The sequence below is a fragment of the Mauremys mutica genome, chromosome 20, assembly GCF_020497125.1.
Source record: "Mauremys mutica isolate MM-2020 ecotype Southern chromosome 20, ASM2049712v1, whole genome shotgun sequence".
Lineage (NCBI taxonomy): Eukaryota > Metazoa > Chordata > Testudines > Geoemydidae > Mauremys > Mauremys mutica.
In genome coordinates this window covers 2,981,114-2,999,581 of record NC_059091.1, presented here as the reverse complement: position 1 = coordinate 2,999,581, position 18,468 = coordinate 2,981,114, and the positions used below count along the sequence as shown (strand labels likewise).

General features: G+C 64.2%; 1 protein-coding gene across 3 annotated transcripts in view; it reads right to left on the bottom strand.

Annotated features, from left to right (window-relative positions):
- ERBB3 (erb-b2 receptor tyrosine kinase 3) overlaps positions 1 to 17,642 on the bottom strand; it is a 39,294-nt gene extending 21,652 nt beyond the window's left edge. Inside the window, exons 1-3 of one of the 3 annotated variants that reach the window (XM_044995420.1) lie at positions 17,608 to 17,642; positions 2,907 to 3,058; positions 723 to 909 (exon numbers count right to left, since the gene is read on the bottom strand). In XM_044995420.1, the coding sequence (XP_044851355.1) occupies positions 723 to 909; positions 2,907 to 2,987 (268 nt within the window). In that variant the 5' untranslated portion in view covers positions 2,988 to 3,058; positions 17,608 to 17,642. Of the gene's footprint in view, positions 1 to 722; positions 910 to 2,906; positions 3,059 to 15,079; positions 15,098 to 16,394; positions 16,579 to 17,607 lie in introns of those variants that run through there. The other 2 variants (XM_044995419.1, XM_044995421.1) reach the window with 2 other exon arrangements.
- Between the last annotated feature and the right edge of the window lie 826 nt (positions 17,643 to 18,468).

Below are 18,468 nucleotides of genomic sequence, written 5' to 3'. Positions count from 1 at the left end.
CTCTGGGGCACTGGCCCAGCGCTGCGCTCCCCCGACAGTGGGTCCGACCCAGCGGGGAAGCCCTGGGCGCTCAGGTCGTTTGGGATCCCCGGGTGCTTTGGGTAAGAGCAGGGGGATCAGCCCCCATATCCCGGCCAAAGTCCAACACGGGGGATACATTCACCGACCCGACATCCCCCCTGCAGCCCCCAGGGCTGCTCGCATCTCCCTCCAGAGCAATTGGTCCTGGTTACTGCCTGGAGAAGGGGACGCCGGACAAGGCGGCCCACTGCTCTGATCCAGGCTATTTTCCCCCTCAGCTGCATGGCGTTGTTGTGAGCAGCTCCCGTCGGCCACCCCAGAAGTGGCTGTATTTTGCCAGCAGGGGGGAAAGTTCTGCAGGGCATTGCCAGGGCGGGATGTGTCACCTGGAGCCTGCAGTGAATTCCCTCCTCCCTCCGCGAATCTGAGCGCAGGTGAACAGGGGCCAAGGATGAGGTCACCGTGTTTATGCGGAGAGTAGGTGCAGCCAGCAGCACACGCGCCCCCACCCCCTGCCAGCGTGTCCCCGCCCTGCCCTGGGGTGGCAGCTCGAGAGGGGTGGGGGCGGCCCCACAGGGCTCTCCGCCGGCATCAGACGCTGCTTGCGCAACGTCCTCTGTCCACTAGGCAGTGGGTGAGAACCGCCCAACGTGGGTCACGCGGGAGAGCCCCAGGCAGCTCCCCGGGGCCGGCTGACTCACCCGTGAGCTGGTTGAACCCCACCTGGCGGAGGGCGTGCGAGCCGTTGGTGTGGTAATTCAGCAGCACGAAGAGGGCGTGTTTGTCCTCGTAGAGCTGGGTGCCCCGGATCACCCGCAGGTTCCCCAGAGGCAGGTACGTGAAGACGTTCATGGCGATCAGGACGTAGCCCGTCACTTCCCGGATGGTCTGGAGCCGCGGAAGAAAGCGCCGTCAGCCCCCACCGGGCCAAACCTCCCTCCCCCGTCGTCAGCACAGCCCGGGCCTTCCAAAGGCAGCAGGCCTCTGCCCAGCCCCGGGACGCCAGGATGGACGGGGCGTTGGAGACCTCTGGGTGTTCAGAGCAGGGAGAGTCCCCCGCACGCACACGGGGACTAGGGTGACCAGACAGCAAGTGGGAACAATCGGGACGGGGGTGGGAGGTAATAGACACCTATAGAAGAGAGAGCCCCAAATATCGGGACTGTCCCTATAAAAATGGGACATCTGGTCACCCTAACGGGGACACACGGCCTCCTTCATCCTGCAGCCAGCCCCGAGGCTCTGGGCTCTGCCAGCTTACGGCCTCGGCTCCCCGGGGGGTGTCGGGGCCGCCGCCAAATGATTCTGAATTGCTGTGACTGATGTGAGTGAATGTGGCAGGCATGAGGTGGGTACGGCTTGGTAGGTCTCAACTTGCGAGAGGATTCTGGGAGCAGGATTCTCTTAGCATTAGATCAACGATGTGAAAAATTACTGGAAGTGCTGAAGCTGCGTTGGAATTAATGGCTGATAACGGCTCGATCGGCATATATGGCTTCAACATCGAACTTTGGAAGAGCCCAGCAGGGAACCAGCTCACAGAGTAAAGCAAAGGGAACATCACGGTATCAGTGGGGCTGGCGCAAGCTAACGTGTCGCAGTGACCACGCTGGGTGGCATCGCTGAAAGCGGCAGCGCGTGACTGATGAGAGGGTAACGCTGACTGAGCTCTGGTTGAGTCTGTTCCTCAGACCCCCTCCCCCCCCGGCACCCTCCAAAACATGAATTCAGAAGCTGGCCCTAAACGCCCACAAGGCACGTTTCTGGAGCAGGCGACTCCTTTAAGAACCAAAAGGGACAAATGCGAAGCAAAGTAAATCCGTTAAGTTAGTTCCCCAATAAGCAGCTAAGACAGTGGCCGGGGGCAACCCAGGCTCCGCTTCGAGGGCCGCTGGCGGGATTCTAGAACCAAGGGGCTCGGGCGACCTAGACCCTGCGCCGGGCGGGGGGCCCTTGACAGACCACGTTCCTGGGTACGGCGTAAGGCCAGCACAGTTCCTGCTTGAGGAGCTGCGGCTTACAGGAAAAGACGGGAGCCATGTCACCGTAACTGCTTGGGTGATTCTCCCGCACAGAAACGACCAGGCATGAAGCACGTTGGTTTCCAAATTCTCACGGTACCACAAGGCCCCGAGACTCCAAGAATTCACCTGCTCTGGGGCCCAGCTCTGTGGGTTGCGGGGGGGTCAATGACCGGGGAGGTTTGGGGGCTGGCAGGTGACCCCGACGCTCCGGGTCTCTGCACTCCGAACCTGCCCCACCCACCCCAGCAGCGGTCAAACCGCCAGGGCCTCGGAAGGCCCTAAGTTCACGCCCGCGAGATCCCCGTGCCCGGGTGACAGCCTGCCCCTGAGAGGATTTGCACGTGTATTCGTGCTTGCACACCCGTGTGTCCGGAAGTTTGCGTTTGCCCGTGCGCTCTCCCAGTCCCATGGTGCACGGGCAGCCCCACCCTGGCCTGATTTCTCCCAGGGCAGTTTGGGGTCTGACCCTCCCCCACCCCCCACTCCCACCAGCAAGGACACGCTCCTGGGCGCCAGCGCTGCCAGGGGGCTGTGGCACAGCTGTGCTGAGCCACATTCGCCAAGGCAGCGACCCCGGAGGCACATGGATCTCCCCAAGCCGTGGGGCCAGCACAAGGGGAAGGGCTGGAGCCCGGCTCTGCTCCTCACGCTGCCTCTCCCTGGCCCCAGAGCTGTCAGCCGGGCATGTCAGAGCAGGTCACCAGCTGGCACGGGAACCAGGCCGGGGGAGTAAAGCTTCCCACATGGCAGGCGGACGGGATGGGAGGGAGGAGACAGCAAAGGGCCCTTTAATCCCCAGCACCCCCGCGCCGGGCCGGGCCGGGCCGACCCCCCTTGCCAGGCGGCACGGCCCCCCCTCACCTGCAGGAAGGACAGGTTCTGTTTGTGGTCGATCAGCACGATCTCCAGGTTCCCCATGACGATCTCGCAGTTGTTGTACATTTTGAAGAGCGTCTGGTACTGGTGCTGGGCATCGCCCGTCACGCTCAGCCCGTTCAGGGTCCCCGCACACACTGCAACGAGGGAAGGGCGGCGTGAGAGCCAGAAACGGGCTAATCGCACACTGGCCCCCGCACCCCCCGGGCAGGGGGGGGGTCCCCCAAGCCGCCCGCCCGGCCCCTCCCGGCAGGACGGGGAAACACTGGTGCAATGGATGTTCTCTCCGGCACCAGGCCGGGCCGCTCAGTCTCACTCCAGGCCAGGAAGCAGCCGGGGGGGGGGGCTGCTTTAGCCCCCTCCATTTCGCTGGGTGCCCCCAACCCTCCTTCCCTGGCTGCCTTCCAGCCGATACTCCCGGCCAGGCCCTTCCTGGGCCCTCGCCAAGCAGCCGAGGGACCCGCCCCACCCTCCTGCAGGTAAACAAGTGACGGCCGATCCCCTCCCCCTCCCGCTGCCATAATAGCTCCATTGTGACACCCGCCGGGGGAGGCAGCGCTTGGGACGTGGCCAGGGGCAGCCGATGCCAGCAGGCGGCGGGGCAGGGGGGGCACCTCAGCCGAGCGGGTGAAGGACCCGATCCTGCCTCGCCGTGGGGCCAAGGCCCATATGCTGCCTCCCGCGACGGCTCCGGCGCCCCCAGCCCTGCGCCAGGCCATCTGCCCCGGCCTCTGCCACCCACCGTCCACCCCGGGCACTGCTCAGGCGGACGGAGCACGGGGAGGGCACCAGTCTTGGCACCCAGGACACCTGGGTTCAGTTGCCAGGTGGGCCACAGACAGGGAGCGCGTCCGTGGGCACCTCCCGGCCTCTCTGGGCCTGACGTCCCCCAGGGTGCGGTGGGGCCTAACACAGGCTCCCCCGGCCCCTCACCCCTGGGGCCAGGCTGCGGAGGGGCGAGACTGGCACCTCCCAAATCCCGCGAGGGGGCGAACCGGCCGAGGTGCTTCTTGTGCAAGGGAGCAAACACCCCGCCCGGCGCACCCCGAGGACTGGGCACTGCCAGCCGGCGTCACGCAGCACCAGGGGGGCGCCCGGCCCGAGTCAGAGACGCCCCAGAGGCCAGCACAGGCCTGGGCCCCGGGTTCTGTTCCCAGCCCGGGCAGGGCAGCAGGGCGAGTGGTTACAGCTCTTGGGAGGACAGGGTCAAAGGAAAGCCCAGGCACCCACATTCCCTCCGTTTGATTGTGGGTTCAATCCAACCCCCTGCCCCCTTCCTTGCTCCTCCCCTCCCCCCCCATCCCCTGCCCTCCCCATCTCCTGCCCCCCCTCTCTCCACCCTGCCCCCATCACTGCCCCCCATCTCCTTCCCCCCTTTCTCTCTCCACCCCACCCCCATCACTGCCCCCATCCCCTGCCCTCCCCATCTCCTGCCCCCCCTTTCTCTCTCCACCCCCCCATCACTGCCCCCCAACCCCCTCAGCCTCCCCCCACCCGGCTGAACTTTCCATCATCTCTGACAGACCCTGCAAAGGTCAGATGCCACCTCCCCGGCGCAGAAGAATCGGCCCTTTGGGACGGGGACCGGGCGGCCCTGCCAGCTCCAGGGAGGGGGCGGGGGACGCACAGGGGCTTCATTGTGCCCGGCCCGGCAGGATGCAGCCGCCTTGCAGCTTTGGGGCGTATCTGCTCCCCAGGCTCCGAGGGGCCCTTTGTGCGGCCGAGGGGAAAGGGGGAGGCGGGGGGTGAGGGGCCCCAGGCCTGTTCTTACAATAGGGGGATTATTCGTGGGGAGGGGAGCGCCGCCCGCCACAAACGGCTCCAGCCCATCAGCTCCTGGGGGGGCTGCCCCCTGACATCCGATTCCCAGAGCCCTCTGGGGGGGTCATCCCTGCCCCCGCTTTGGTTTACACCGGGGGGGATCCCTGCTCCTCCCCACCCCCTGAGATTCCTGCCCCTGCACCTGGGGGGGGAGTCAAGAAACCCCCCCCCCCGCTGGGACATGGGGGCAGATCCTTTGTGCATCTGCTGCCTCCCAGCAACCCCACCCTAGAGCACCCCAAAACTCCCCAGCACCCCAAATACCCCAAGCAGCCTCCTAAACCCCACCAGACAGCCCCCACCTACGCCCCCCCAATCCCATTCCTTGCAAATGCCCCCTACACCCCAAGCACCCCCAAGCCCCCCTCCAACAGCCCCCCACTATTCAACACCCCTGCTCACCCCCCCATTCCAAGAGGCCAGGGCAGTGCCCGCCAGCCTGTCAATGGGGGGGGGGGCTACAAGAGCCCCCCCCCAGGTCCTGTGGCGTCCGCAGCCAGGCTCAGGCAAGGAGCCGCTCCCGCCGTCACCCTCCCCCCCCAAAGCCCAGGTCCAGACAGGAGGCTCCAGGCCAGGATCCAGGCCCATCGGCCAGCCAGCCCCCGGCCCTTCCTGCCCGATAAAGGGCTGGGGGAGTCATTCGGGGGACGCTCCTGGCTCCCCCCCCCCAGTCCTTCCTGCTGGCCCAGACGGCCCCTTCCAAGGCGGGTACCAAGGGCCAGACGTGACTCAGGCAGCGTGTGTTAAATAGGGTCTTTGTCTCCGGGCTGAGATAAGGGCCCCCCCTTCCCTGCCCCCCCCCAGCTGCCAGGAGTCGGGCTTCAGCCAGAGGTTTGGCACCAGAGGAGGTGGATAGACCGGGACCCCCCAGGGGGCTGGGGGAGACAGGGGTGGGGCAGATTCCTCTGTGATGCCTGCGGCTCAGCACAGCCCCCCCCCTTGGCCCCCCATATGCCCCCTGCCGCAGAGAACAAGGAGCTTGGCACAGGCGTGAGCAGCTTGGGGAATGGGGCAGGGGCCTGTCCCCTCTAGGGGGCGCCGGCTCCCGCCCGGCCCCAGGGCAGGGCCTGGCTGGCTGGGGGGGGGGGAATGGGGCAGGGGCCTGTCCCCTCTAGGGGGCGCCGGCTCCCACCCGGCCCCAGGGCGGGGCCTGGCTGGCTGGCGGGGGGGGGAATGGGGCAGGGGCCTGTCCCCTCCGGGGGGCGCTGGCTCCCATCAGCCCCAGGGCAGGGACTGGCTGGCTGGGCAGGGGGGGAATGGGGCAGGGGCAGATGGGTCAGGAAGGGCGAGAGCCCCAGCTACCCCCCCCCATGGCTGGTGTTTTAACCCTTTGTGCTCTGCTGCCCTGAGGGGCTCCCCGGATTCCCCTCCAGGCTGTTCTGTCTCCCCGAAAAGCCCCCCCCAGTCACCGGGCCGGGGGGGCACCAGACAAACACCCCCCACCCCCCACAGAGGGGCCCAGGGGAAGGAAGCGCCTTGAACTCGGTTCTGGTGGCCCCAGCTCGGAGATGGGGGCTGGGGGGGGTGTCCCACCCCCCAATGGGAGCGGGGGATGGGCCGTGGTGACTGACAGGCAGCCGCAACCCCCCACCCGGGCAGCTGGGCGCGGCCGCAGGAGCTATTCTGGTGGGAGTTTAAAAAAAGCCTCCCAGCTGCGTTCCAGGCTGGGGCCCGCGGGGCCTGGCCCATGGGGCAGGGGGAGGGAGCCCCGGCGACGAGCCGGAGCTGGGGAGCCCGCGGGGAGCTGCCAGCCCCAGACAGAGACCCCCCCCGGGGACAGGCAGGTTCAGTGCCCCCCACTGCCCCCCACTGCAGGGGTCTCCTGTGTCAGCACAGGCTGCAGCTCCCCGGCCAGGCCGTGGGGTGAGGAGGGGCCGTTACCAGCCCCCGTCAGGTCCATCAAACCCCTGTCCCCCCCCCGGCTTTCCTTGGAGAGCAACCCCCTGGCACCCCCCAACCCTGGGCTAGGCCACGCCTCGCTCCCAGCCCCACAGCACCCCGAGGGGGCAGGCAAGGGGGCACACAGTGTCGCCCCACCCCCCATGATACAGAGTGAATGGAGGGATCCGGACCCCTCCCACCCCAGGGCCATTCAGGGAATGCCAGAAATGCTCCCTCCCCATCACACAGAAATGGCCTGGTGGGGGCGGGGAGCCAGGACTCCTGGGTTCTGTCCCCAGCTCTGGGAGGGCAGTGGGGTCTAATGGTCAGAGCAGGGAAGCTGAGAGCCAGGACTCCTGGGTTCTGTCCCCAGCTCTGGGAGGGCAGTGGGGTCTAATGGTCAGAGCAGGGAAGCTGAGAGCCAGGACTCCTGGGTTCTGTCCCCAGTTCTGCTGCAGATTCACTGCTTGGCCTCACTTGATCCGTTCCCTGGAATCCACAACTGCCCCCCCCACCCCCACCACTCCCAGTCTCCACTTTAAACTGCTCCAAGCAGCCGGGACCGTCTCCCCACCAGCCCCAAACGGCCCAAGGATAAAAGATGCTGAGGCCCCATCACTCATCCCCCCCCCCCCCCCCAGCAGCTGAGTGAGCCGAGCCCGGCCGGCCTGGCCCCAGCGATCCACAGAACCGCAGTGTGTGACTAGGCCCTGGAAAGTAGCTTCCCCAGCCCTGGGCTCCCCCCAGCTCTGCCGGTGCCCCTCACTCCCGACCCGCAGCCCCTGCTAGCCCGGCCCTGGGCTCCCCCATTCCCCAGCTCTGCCGGTGCCCCTCACTCCCGACCCGCAGCCCCTGCCAGCCCAGCCCTGGGCTCCCCCCTTCCCCAGCTCTGCCGGTGCCCCTCACTCCCGACCCGCAGCCCTCTGCTAGCCCAGCCCTGGGCTCCCCCATTCCCCAGCTCTGCCGGTGCCCCTCACTCCCGACCCGCAGCCCCTATGACTCCAGCCCTGGGCTCCCCCCAGCTCTGCTCACTCCCGACCTGCAGCCCTACCCTTCCCTCCACACTATTTCAGCCTTTGCCTTCTGAGAGCAGAGACTGAGAACTGAGGTCAATGTTTGTGATTCGATGATGTGGAGAAAACCCACCCAACATCCACTGGACGAGGGTTCAGATGCTCCTGCCAGGCCGGGTGCCCGGTACAGCCTGATCGGGGGCTCTGGCAGCTGTTTTCAGGCTAACTGGCTCCGGCCTGTGGCGGAGAGATCAGGGTCCAGGGAGTTTGGCTGAGCCCCAGAGACCTGGGAACAGAGGGGCTTTTAAATCATTAACTGGACACACAAAGGGACGGAGTCTCCCTCACTACCCAGCCAGGCGCAGCCCCGGGGGCTCCTTGAGCTGCCTTCCCAGGCAGAGTCGTCAGCCCCGCAATGGGGGGAGTAACCCCCCTCCCCCTCCGAGCCCCCAAACCCTCGGCAGGCGCATGCGTCTGGGCATCCCCGAGCGCCCGGCGGCTCCCGCTGCTTTTCCTGCCGGGGCTGAACACCCCGGAAACTTCCAGCCCTGAGCCTACTGACCGTCGCCATCCCCACTAGGCTGAGGGGGAAACTGAGGCGCGGGGGGGGGGCAGTCAGGTCAGCGGCAGAGCTACCCATAGAACCCAGGAGTCCTGATTCGCCCGTGGCCGGGGACAAATAACTCCCATTGCCTGAAGAGCCCCAACCCCGCCACCCTCGTCCCAGAGCCAGGAAAAGAACCCAGGCGTCCTGACTCTCAGCCCCTCTGCTCTAACCCCCAGGTCCCGCTCCCCTCCCAGAGCTGCGGAAAGGAGCCAGGTGTCCGAGTCCCCAAGCCCCTTTCTCTCCAGCCGCTGGACAACTGCCCACGGGGAAAAGCACCAACCTCCCTGCTCAAGTCTCAGCAGGACAAGAAACCAGGAGGGCCCAGGGCAGGACAGAGGAGTTATTTTTAACTCATCAGTGTCCCCTGAACGCATCCCTGGGGCGTCCTGGGCCCCGACTGGCTGAGGGGGGATTAAAGCTGGGCGGGAGGGTCAATGGAAGCAAAGTGTCCCCCGTCCCTGCTTGCGGGCCGGGCAGCGCAGCTCCACGCAGGGCACTCCGGGATGGGAAGCCTGCGGGGGCACCCGGGGCCCTTCCGCGGTGCCTCCCTTGTGGCTGGCGCTGGGGATGGAAGCGGGCGGGGCGAAGAGAGCAGGCGAGGGACCTGGGGCAGGACACAGGCATGCGACTGGCCCGGGGAGGGTTCCCAGTGGGGAGCGGAGGATGGCAGCCCAGGCAGGGCTGATGCCTTCGACTGACATGCAGATGGGTTCATGCAGGGTGGGGCCTGCAGCCGGGGCCTGAGCCAGGGCTCCCCTTGCACCCAATGGGCCTGCAGCCGAGGGCAGCGACCCCCAAGGTCCCCCCGGCGCAGGGGATGGGGACTGACGCCTGTTGTCTGGGCAGCACCAGGCCCTACAGGACACACGTGACAATCAACGTGGCAGGGACTTAACGTCTCGTTGCGAGTCACTGAGCTCCGGCCACGTCCCCTTTGATTCCATCCCCCCGGCCCCGAAACCAGGAGCATTCGGGTCGTCGCACGTTCTGAATTGCCCTGGCCTGGCGCTGCCCAGCATCGAGCCTGGGGCCGGGCCGGGCGGACCTGGGTTCCAATCCAGCCTGGCCCGTCCTCTGCCGGCAGGAGTTCTGGGGCGGGGACTTTGTTCCAAACTCCAGTGGGGGGTGGACCCCGCAGGTGTCGGCGGCTCTGGCTGACCCCCCCGCCCCCGCTCTCCCGCTGACGGAGCTGTGTCTGCAGACGGGCCCTCGAAGCCAGCCAGCAGCGGGAGCAGAGAAGCCTTGTCAACGTGCCTGGGGTGGCGGGTGATGGGTGGGAGCGCCCGGGCTGCCGTGTGTTATCAGCGAGCTGCTCGGGAACACAGCCGCTGTCTGCGGCATTCCACGCTGGTGCCCAGAGAGCCCCACACCAGCTGGGGTGCAGGGGGCTCGCGGGGAGCGACGGGGCGAGCGGAGGGATGAAGTGAGGCTGGGTACTAGGAAGTAAACGGCCTCGCGGGTGAAATATCCTGGCGTGGGGAGTTGTGTCTGACGGGGGCAGTGGGCTCCTTGGAACAAGGCCCACCATGACCCCCCACCCCCCGGCTGTAGCCAAGGGATGGGGCTGTGGGCCCCTGGCATTTTCACCACCACATTGTACAGATGCCCCGGTGCCAGGCAGGCAGCTCCCGCTGCTGCCCCCACCAGAGCCCCCTCTGATGAGTGGAGGGGGGGATCAGGAGGAAGCCGGGGGAGGGAGGGGGCAGCCAACAAAGACTTTCACTGAGAGGGGAAACTGAGGCAGAGCAGGGGGACATGACTGGCAGAAAGGCAGTAGCAGAGGTGGAAAGAGAACCCAGGAGTCCTGGTTCCCAGCCCCCCTCCCCCCCCGAATTCTAACGACTAGATCCCACTCCCCTCCCAGAGCCAGGAATAGAACCCAGGAGTCCTGGGGCCCCAGCTAGCAGTCGTGCTGCCCCAGGGTGGGGGCTGAGTTGCCGACAGCCCCAAGCAGCCAGGCAGGGGGTCCCGACCCTGTGCCCCCTCCAGTCCCACGGCTGCCATGGCGACACAATGGGGCGCCTTTATCCGCTCACCCCGCCTGGGCGTGGGGCTGGCTTTTCATTCCCAGGCTCCGGCCCATTAGGGGCTTTTGAGAAAACTCTTGCTTGTCGCAGCAGCTACCAGCCAGGAACAAAAGAGCTACAGAGAGAAAACACCATGTCCTGGCCCCAGATAAAGCCTGGGTGCTCGGCGGGAGGGGATGGGGGGGGCTCCCTGCCTGGGCTCTGAGCCGCACACAGGAGCCGCAGAAGCTGAACGAAACCCAGATAAAGGCATGGAAGAGAGAGAGGGAGGGAGGGAGGGAGCTTGGCCCGGACACCCGCACAGCCCGCCACACCCACCGCGCTGGCAGACCGCTGCCCAACACACTGAACACAGCCGAGATCCTGGCTTGATCCTGATTGGACAAATCCCCTGCGGCACCTGACCGGGGGTCTGCCCCTGGCCCACAGAACGGGGCCCCCACCCCATCTCCCGCCTCCTGCGTCCCTGGGCTCATCACCACCACTCTCCTGCCTCAGTTTCCCTATGTGTGAAACTGTCTCCTGCCTGCCTTGCCTATGCCGACTGGAAGCTCCTTGAGGCAGGGACCATCTCACGCTGTGGGTCTGGCAGCGCCCGGCACGGTGGGGCACCAATCTCAGCTGGATCCCCTAGGCACGACCTTAACACCCATAACAAATTAGAAATCATTTCCCGGTGCATATGGGACATTTACAGAACAGAGCTAGGCTGGGTCCTGGCCACCTTTGACATCAGCCTGGAGAGGATCTGGGGGAAGAGAACCCACATGCACCCAGGGTGTTTGCCCTGGGATTAGTCACCTCTCTGGGCACCTGTCTTGCTGTTTTCCTTGCTGGGCTTCGAAACAACGGCTGGGCGTTCACTTCCCTCCTGGAGAGCTTTTGGACTCTGCCTCTAAGCCGAAAGGGGAGGCTGGAGGGGTTGAGTCATACAGGACCCACTACGGAGCTCAAGGTGGCATAAGGAAGCCAGGGAACTTGCCAGGTACCAGGAGACCGACAGCTTGGGACGGTTAATGGCAGAGCTTGAAAAGTATTAACCTCACGGTGCTACAGAGAACGACCCTGCCCTGCAGCAGATCCACCCCCCATGCGATCAGCCGGGGCTGCTGCTCTGTAACTGCATAGACACCGCCCGGACAGTCAGAGCACCCGGAGGCCCCATGGTGCTGGGCCCTGGACAGACACTGGGCAGAGAGCTGGAGGGACAGGTCCCGGGTCCATACGGAGACCAAGCCCGCTGGGTCAACATGGGAAATCACGCCTCACCAATCTACTAGAATTCTCCGAGGGGGTCAAAAGCATGTGGACAAGGGGATCCAGTGGATATAGTTACTTAGATTTTCAGAAAGCCTTTGACAAGGTCCCTCACCAGAGGCTCCTAAGCCAAGTGAGCTGCCATGGGATAAGAGGGAAGGTTCTCTCATGGGTCGGTAACTGGTTAAAAGCCAGGAAACAAAGGGTAGGAATAACTGGTCAGTTTTCAGACTGGAGAAGAGGTGAATAGTGGTGTCCCCAGGGTCTGTACTGGGACCAGCCCTATTTAACATATTCCTAATTGAGCTGGAAAAAGGGGTAAACAGGGAGGTGGCCACATTTGCAGATGATACAAAACTACTCAAGATAGTCAAGTCCCAGGCAGACGGCGAAGAGCTACAAAGGGATCTCACAGAACTGGGTGATTGGGCAACAAAATGGCAGATGAAATTCAGTGTAGATAAATACAAAGTGATGCACCTGGGAAAACATCATCCCAACTCTACGTATACAATGCTGGGTCTAAATGAGCTGTTTCCATCAAGAACGAGACCTTGGAGTCACTGTGGACAGTTCTCTGAAATCATCCACTCAATGGGCAGCTGCAGTCAGAAAAGCGAACAGAATGTTGGGAATCATTAGGAAAGGGATGGATAAGACGACAGAAAATATCGCGTTGCCTCTATATAAATCCACGGGACGCCCTCCCCTTGAATACTGGGTGCAGATGTAGTGGCCCCATCTCAGAAAAGTTATATTGGAATTGGACAAGGTTCAGAAAAGGGCGGGGTTTGGACCGGCTGCCGTGTGAGGAGAGATTCGTGAGACCGGGACAGTTCAGCTTGGAAAAGTGCCGACTATGGGGAGATATGACAGAGGGCTATAAAATCCTGCCTGGTGTGGAGAGAGTAAATAAGGACGTGTTCTTTACTCCTTCTCGTAACACCAGAACTAGGGGCCACCAAATGAAATTAAAAGGCAGCAGGTTTAAGACAAACAAAAGGAAGTTCTTCACACAACACGCAGTCAACCTGTGGAACTCCTCGCCAGAGGATGTTGTGAAGGCCAAGACTATAACAGGGTTAAAAAAAGACCTAGATAAGTTCATGGAGGACAGGTCCATCGATGGCTACTAGCCAGGCTGGGCAGGGACGGGGTCCCTGGCCTGTTTGCCAGAAGCTGGGAATGGGCGACAGGGGATGGGTCACTGGATGATTCCCTGTTCTGTTCATCCCCTCTGGGGCCCCTGGCACTGGCCGCTGTCGGCACCCAGGACACTGGGCTGGATGGACCCTTGGTCTGACCCGTTCCATGTTCCAAGTCTCCAGAGTCCTGGCCTGGCACTTTAACCATGGACCGTCCTTCCTCTCCACTTCCAGCTGGGTCGTGCCACCTTCCATCCGCGATGTGCTTGGAGCAGCTCCCATGGGACGTGGCGCTAGGGAACCGCTGCTCCGCCAGCTCCCGGCTCAGCCCCAAAATGAAGCCAGCGGCTGCGAGAGCACATGGCAGGAGCCGAGCGCCAACGGCGGCTTTAAAGGGACACGGTCAAGGCTGCAAGGCCTAAAATTAGAGCAGGCAGCTGAGCCTGGGAGCACAGGTGCCTTTGTGCCCTCCCAACCCCTCAGAGCTGGGAGGAGAGTGACGCTGGCGAGGAGCTGGTGCCTCTCGGCCTCCTGGCGTCAGGATCCAGCATCTCGGCAAGGATGGGGCAGTGGGGAAGGCGCGTCGGAGGGAGGAACTTGGGGCCGCAGGGAAAGCCAGGGCCTTGGGCTGGTTCCCTGGCACAGCGGCCGGGGAGGAAGTTAAGAGGGTTGAGCGCTCGTGTTCGAGATGGAAAAGGTCTATTGAAGCATCCAGTCCCGTCCCCCCACAGGGCAGCCCGGCCTCCCTGCCCCAGTGAGTAGAGATCAGGTCCTGTCCTAGCGGGACACGACAAACCAGCCCAGCCCAAGGGCCAGGAAGCAGCAGCCTCAGTTTGTCACAACTGCTGAGGAATCGGATTCTCACGCTCGTCTTGTCACAAGCGGCGCTCACACTTGGGGGTGACAGACACGCACGAGTCGCACCACGCCACAGGGAAGGAAGGCCGGACTCCCCAAGGAGCTAAGAAAAACCCAGCCCGAAGGATGGCCCGGGAATGCACCTACAGCAGATCAGTTACAAAACAAGAGCAAAGGTCTCTGCAAATCCAGAAAACACAAATAACCTTGACCCTTGTCCCTGAGTGCTCAGGAGAATCCCTTGTAAAAAGCCGCCTCGTCTTCCAGAGTTTCTCTGGGACTCCTGGGTCCCAGCCCCTGATGGTTCGCACAGGCAATGTTCCCCATTACAATCTCAGATCCCCTCCCGGAGAACACTGCCTCACAGGTCCTTCCACTGACGCACTAGCCCCTGCTTATGCATGGGGTAAACTGAGGCAGAGAGCGGCAGTGACTTGCCTAAAATCATACAGCGAGAGCCAGCCCTGGGAGTAGAACCCAGGCGTCCTAGGCCCCGTGCCCCACCCAGAGCAGGCAGTGGAAACCAGTAACTTTGATTGCAAACACCTTGGCTGTCTGATGACTCAGCCACATGCTCGCAGGAAAACCGAGCCAGCTCTCTGGGGTTACATCATGAAGGGTGCCCTACCCACCCCCACCCCACCCCACCCCACCCCGGCGATGCCTGAGTGGACCAGCCCCTGCAATAACATCCCTTGGTTGCGCTGTTGTTTTCAGGTCGCTTTGCACTGCACAAGCCCCCCCCCCCCCCGGATTGCGCCGCGACCTGTGCGATCAGCGAGCACTAAAAACCGGTCCCGGGAGCTTCTGCAGAAGTGATTCAGTTCAGAGCAATCCAGCCAACGCTGGGCATGCAAATCCGCTGTGGGCGCGGAGCGGGGCTGGGGCGCCTGCCGCCTCGGCGTCCATGGACAGGAGCTCGGTAAAGCGGCTCCGGGCGAGGCGGGAGCAGAACCAGGCCGGCAGTTTAAACAGGGAGCATTTGGAGCAAGTGCCCTGACTTCCGCCTGCATGGCACAGGGCAGGGATTCCTGAGTTACCTGCTTCTTTTCCCTCCATCCTTGATAACCAGGGAACCAACTGCAGGTGCTGCTAATGTTCCCCCCAAAACTGCTTCCAAGCAGCCAGGACAGAGCCCAAGCCAGCACCCCGCGGGGTCATTAGCAGGCAGGGCGGATGAGAACAATTCAAATAATCCTACAAATATTTCGTCCTAGTGTCTCCAGCTGAGGATCTGGAGCCATTTAAACATGAACTAATCAGCCCTGCAAGAGAGGAATCGGTGCTTCTTCCCCACCATGTGGGGAAACTGAGGCACGGAGACCGGGGGAGTGATTTGCCCACCCAGTCAATCCCCGTCCATAGCAGGGTTTCAGGCACTGGTGGCCCGGGGTTTTCTCCTGGTTTCTGGCTGAGCCGTACAATAGTTTAGCCTCATGAGGACGGAAATGCTTGAAGTCATTGGGTTCAGCACGGGGTGTGTGGGTGACACATCATGGCTGGTGCTACCCAGTAGTTTGGCAGGACGGGGACCTGGTGTGCGTCTCACCACATTAAAGGTTGCAAAGCGCTGGGAGCTTGGCGGCTGAACGGCACGAACGGTTCCTTCTGGCCTCGCACTCCAAGCAGCTTTCGGCACCGCTGGGAAGAAACCCCCGTTTTCCTGCGCCCGAGACCCGGTCACGGCTCCGCTGGTTCTGTCCCTGATTTCACCAGGCTCAGCCTAGGCCAGCCCCAGGACTGCTCTGAAAGTGCCCAGTGGACAAAGCGAGGTGGCTTTCCCGCCCCACACCCAACAAACAAACACAACAGGTGCCCAGGGCGCAGAGGGCCTGGCCCGGCTCCAGGAAACGCCGGCCGTTGAACCAGCAATTCCAAGTTCCTTAACTTGCCAAAGCCTGTTAGTCAAGTGTGCTCAGGAGACGAGGCCCCGCAGAGCGACCGAGAACTTGTAAAGCAAGATACCAGAGTCCTGCACTTGGCCTCCCGCGCGGCCTTGTCCTCGGGCATCTGCTTTCCCGCCGCCCGCCCGGCACATTCCCACTCGACACTGGGAGGCAGGAAACCCCGCAGCAGCCGCTCCCCTGCCCGGGCCGATCTCCCGTCAACTCCTCCTGCTCAACCCTGGGTGCTGTAGCCTTGGCCGCCAAGGGGGAGTGTGTGTGTGTGGGGGGATCCTCTGGGCCCTGATCCTGAGACAGGGCCCTGCCCACGGGGACGCGACCGTCGGACCGGGGCCTTGGCTTGCCCCCAGACACACCCGCTGCCCTGCCACACTTCAAACAGATCAATTCACTGGAAACTCCCGAGGAGGCGTCCCAAGCCAAAGGCCACCAATTCTCTTCCAAAGCCGAAAACAGGCAGAAGGGGGGAGAGTCCGAACCCGGCCCTGCGCCACACGGTGATTTACGCACCTAACTCCCATGGGATTAGGCACCTCAATCCCTTTGAGCCCCAAGAAATTCGCCAGGGCAGAGGCTGATTTTGCACCCGCCGCTGGCTAGAACTGTGCCAAGGCGGCTAGTGACTCCGGGGGGCCGGAGCCGGCTGGTCACCAGCCCCGGGGCTCCCTGACCCACTCGGCTGCACCCTCCAGCCCCTGGCCTCTGCCCGGCGCTCGGGGGCAGTGAGCTAAGGAACCTCCGTTTACCAAGGGGGAGAGCTCCAGCCCCCCCCGGCCCTGCGGCTTTACGATCCACCTGCCTCCGCCCTGCGCGCCCAGCCGGTGCAAACAACCCAGGTTCAAGTCTCGGCGGGAGCGGGGGCGGGGGGCCGGTTCAGTGACACCCAAGGGTGCAGCCCCCGTTCATACGCCGCCGGGCGCTCCACGGGCTCCGGCTCGGGCTCGCTCTGCCCTGACTTACCCGCCTGGGCGGCGGCGAGCTCCGGGCGGCAGAGCAGCAGCAGGAGGCAGAGGAAAGGTCCCGGGCGCGGGCTGCTCCGCATCGTGCCGGGCGCGCTAGGACATGCTCGGGCCGGGCCCCCGGCTGGCGGATCCGCGGCGGCCGCGCAGCTCCCGTGTCCCCGCCGCTGCGATCCGGGTCGGGCACCCGCCGCTCCCGGAGTCACTCCGCAGCCACAACACACTTCATTCAGGAGTAGCTGCGCCGGCCGCCCATTGGCTGGGGCTGGCAGCCAATCAGAGCCGGCCCAGCTGAGGTTGGGTTTGGGGCGAAGCTGGGGCTGCGGGGCCGAGCCCCCGGGGCCCACCCCCCTGCGCGCCCCCCAGGACCGGGCCGGGCACTGGTCGGCTAAGCCCGCGGGCAGGGCCCTGTGTGCCAGGCGCTGCGCGGCCGCGGGTCTCTGCCCCAGGGAGCTTGCAATGCCCCAGCCCAAGGCCTGTCAGTCTGCCCCCTGCCCCCCTGCCGGGTCTCTGCCCCAGGGAGCTTGCAATGCCCCAGCCCAGGGCCCGTCAGTCTGCCCCCTGCCGGGTCTCTGCCCCAGGTCGTGCCCAGACACGGAGCCGTCAGTCTGCCCCCTGCCCCCCTGCCGGGTCTCTGCCCCAGGGAGCTTGCAATGCCCCAGCCCAGGGCCCGTCAGTCTGCCCCCTGCCGGGTCTCTGCCCCAGGGAGGGCCCAGACACGGAGCCGTCAGTCTGGCCCCCTGCCCCCGGAGCTCTGGCTGGGGCACCGGTGCCCTGGCGTCGGGGGGTAAGCAGGACCTGGCTGCGGTGGGAGCTCCAGCCCCAGGCGAGCAGAGAGAGGCTGAGGGAGGTGCCAGCTCTCACCCCCTGGAGAACCGCTGGGTGCCAATGCTTGTCCCTCTCCCAGGGGACCTTGGTCGAAGCAGAGGTTCCCTCGCCCGCCTTGTCTCTCTCGGCTCCTCCAGGGAATCGCAATCCCCTGAACACCTCGGAGGGCCCGGCCCCATCACGGCAGAGAGAGGAACTGGACCCCCCACGCTGGGAAATAACCGTCTGCCCCTTTGGCACGGGGAGAGAGACACCGAGGGTGGCCACGGGCACCGCAAGGCAGCGTCAGGATTAGAACTCAGACCCCCGAGCTGGTAGCCCATGTCCCCCTCTCCCCCACCCCCCCTTGCCAGCATCTCCTCTCCTCCCAGGGCCTGGCTTCCCACCTGCGCTTCATTCACACCGTTGGCACGTCACCCCCAGGCTCTGCTCCGCGTCTGTCCCTGGCACAGCAGCAGCCGGCACGGCCTCCCAGGGCCTGGGCACTGCAGCTGGCAAGGCAGTGCCAGGCAGGCCAGGGGGGCACGCTATAGGTTTGGGGTGGGCGGAGGAACAATGGGCACAGTCAGGGAGGGGAGCTGACGCACGCCGGGTGAGCGCCCACCACACCACAATTGTCAGTAACTGGCAGCCCCTGATCCACCCCCGCCCCAGCGGGAGTGGAGCCAGCGCAGCAGCCTGGCAGAGTTCTTCTGGCAACCCACCTCCCGCTGCCAGCATGCCTCAGCCGTGACACCGGGGGTGACACGGACGCAGGGCCCATCTTCAGTGTCACCAAGCACATTAGGGACACTGGAGACAAAGGAGGTTATTTTTCACCCTACTTTAATCACAGAGTCTCATTTAGTCAGAGTCTTTGGGCCCAGCTGAACTCTTGGCCGCAGTGAGTTCTTGTGGCAGAGAGTTCCGCAGGCCCATCACACACTGCGTGTTGTCAGGTTACGAGGGTAAACAAAGGCGCCCTTACAGCCCTTCTCTGCTTGTTCTCTGTTCCTGTCTCCTCCTCCTCCCAAATCTTTTCTATTCCTCCTTTTCAGGCCTCCAGGGCTGCTCTCCTTGGCCGGACCTTTCCCACAGGAGCCTCTTGGAGATGGGACTGGCCAGAAACAGCCCCACACCCGCTCTTAGAGTAATCAGCCCCCACAGGGCAGAGCAGGAACTGGAAGGGTGAAGCCAACACCTGTTCCTGCCCTGGGGCGCCCCCCCATGGCCATTTCTGGAAATTCCTCTCTTGGGACTGGGGCTAA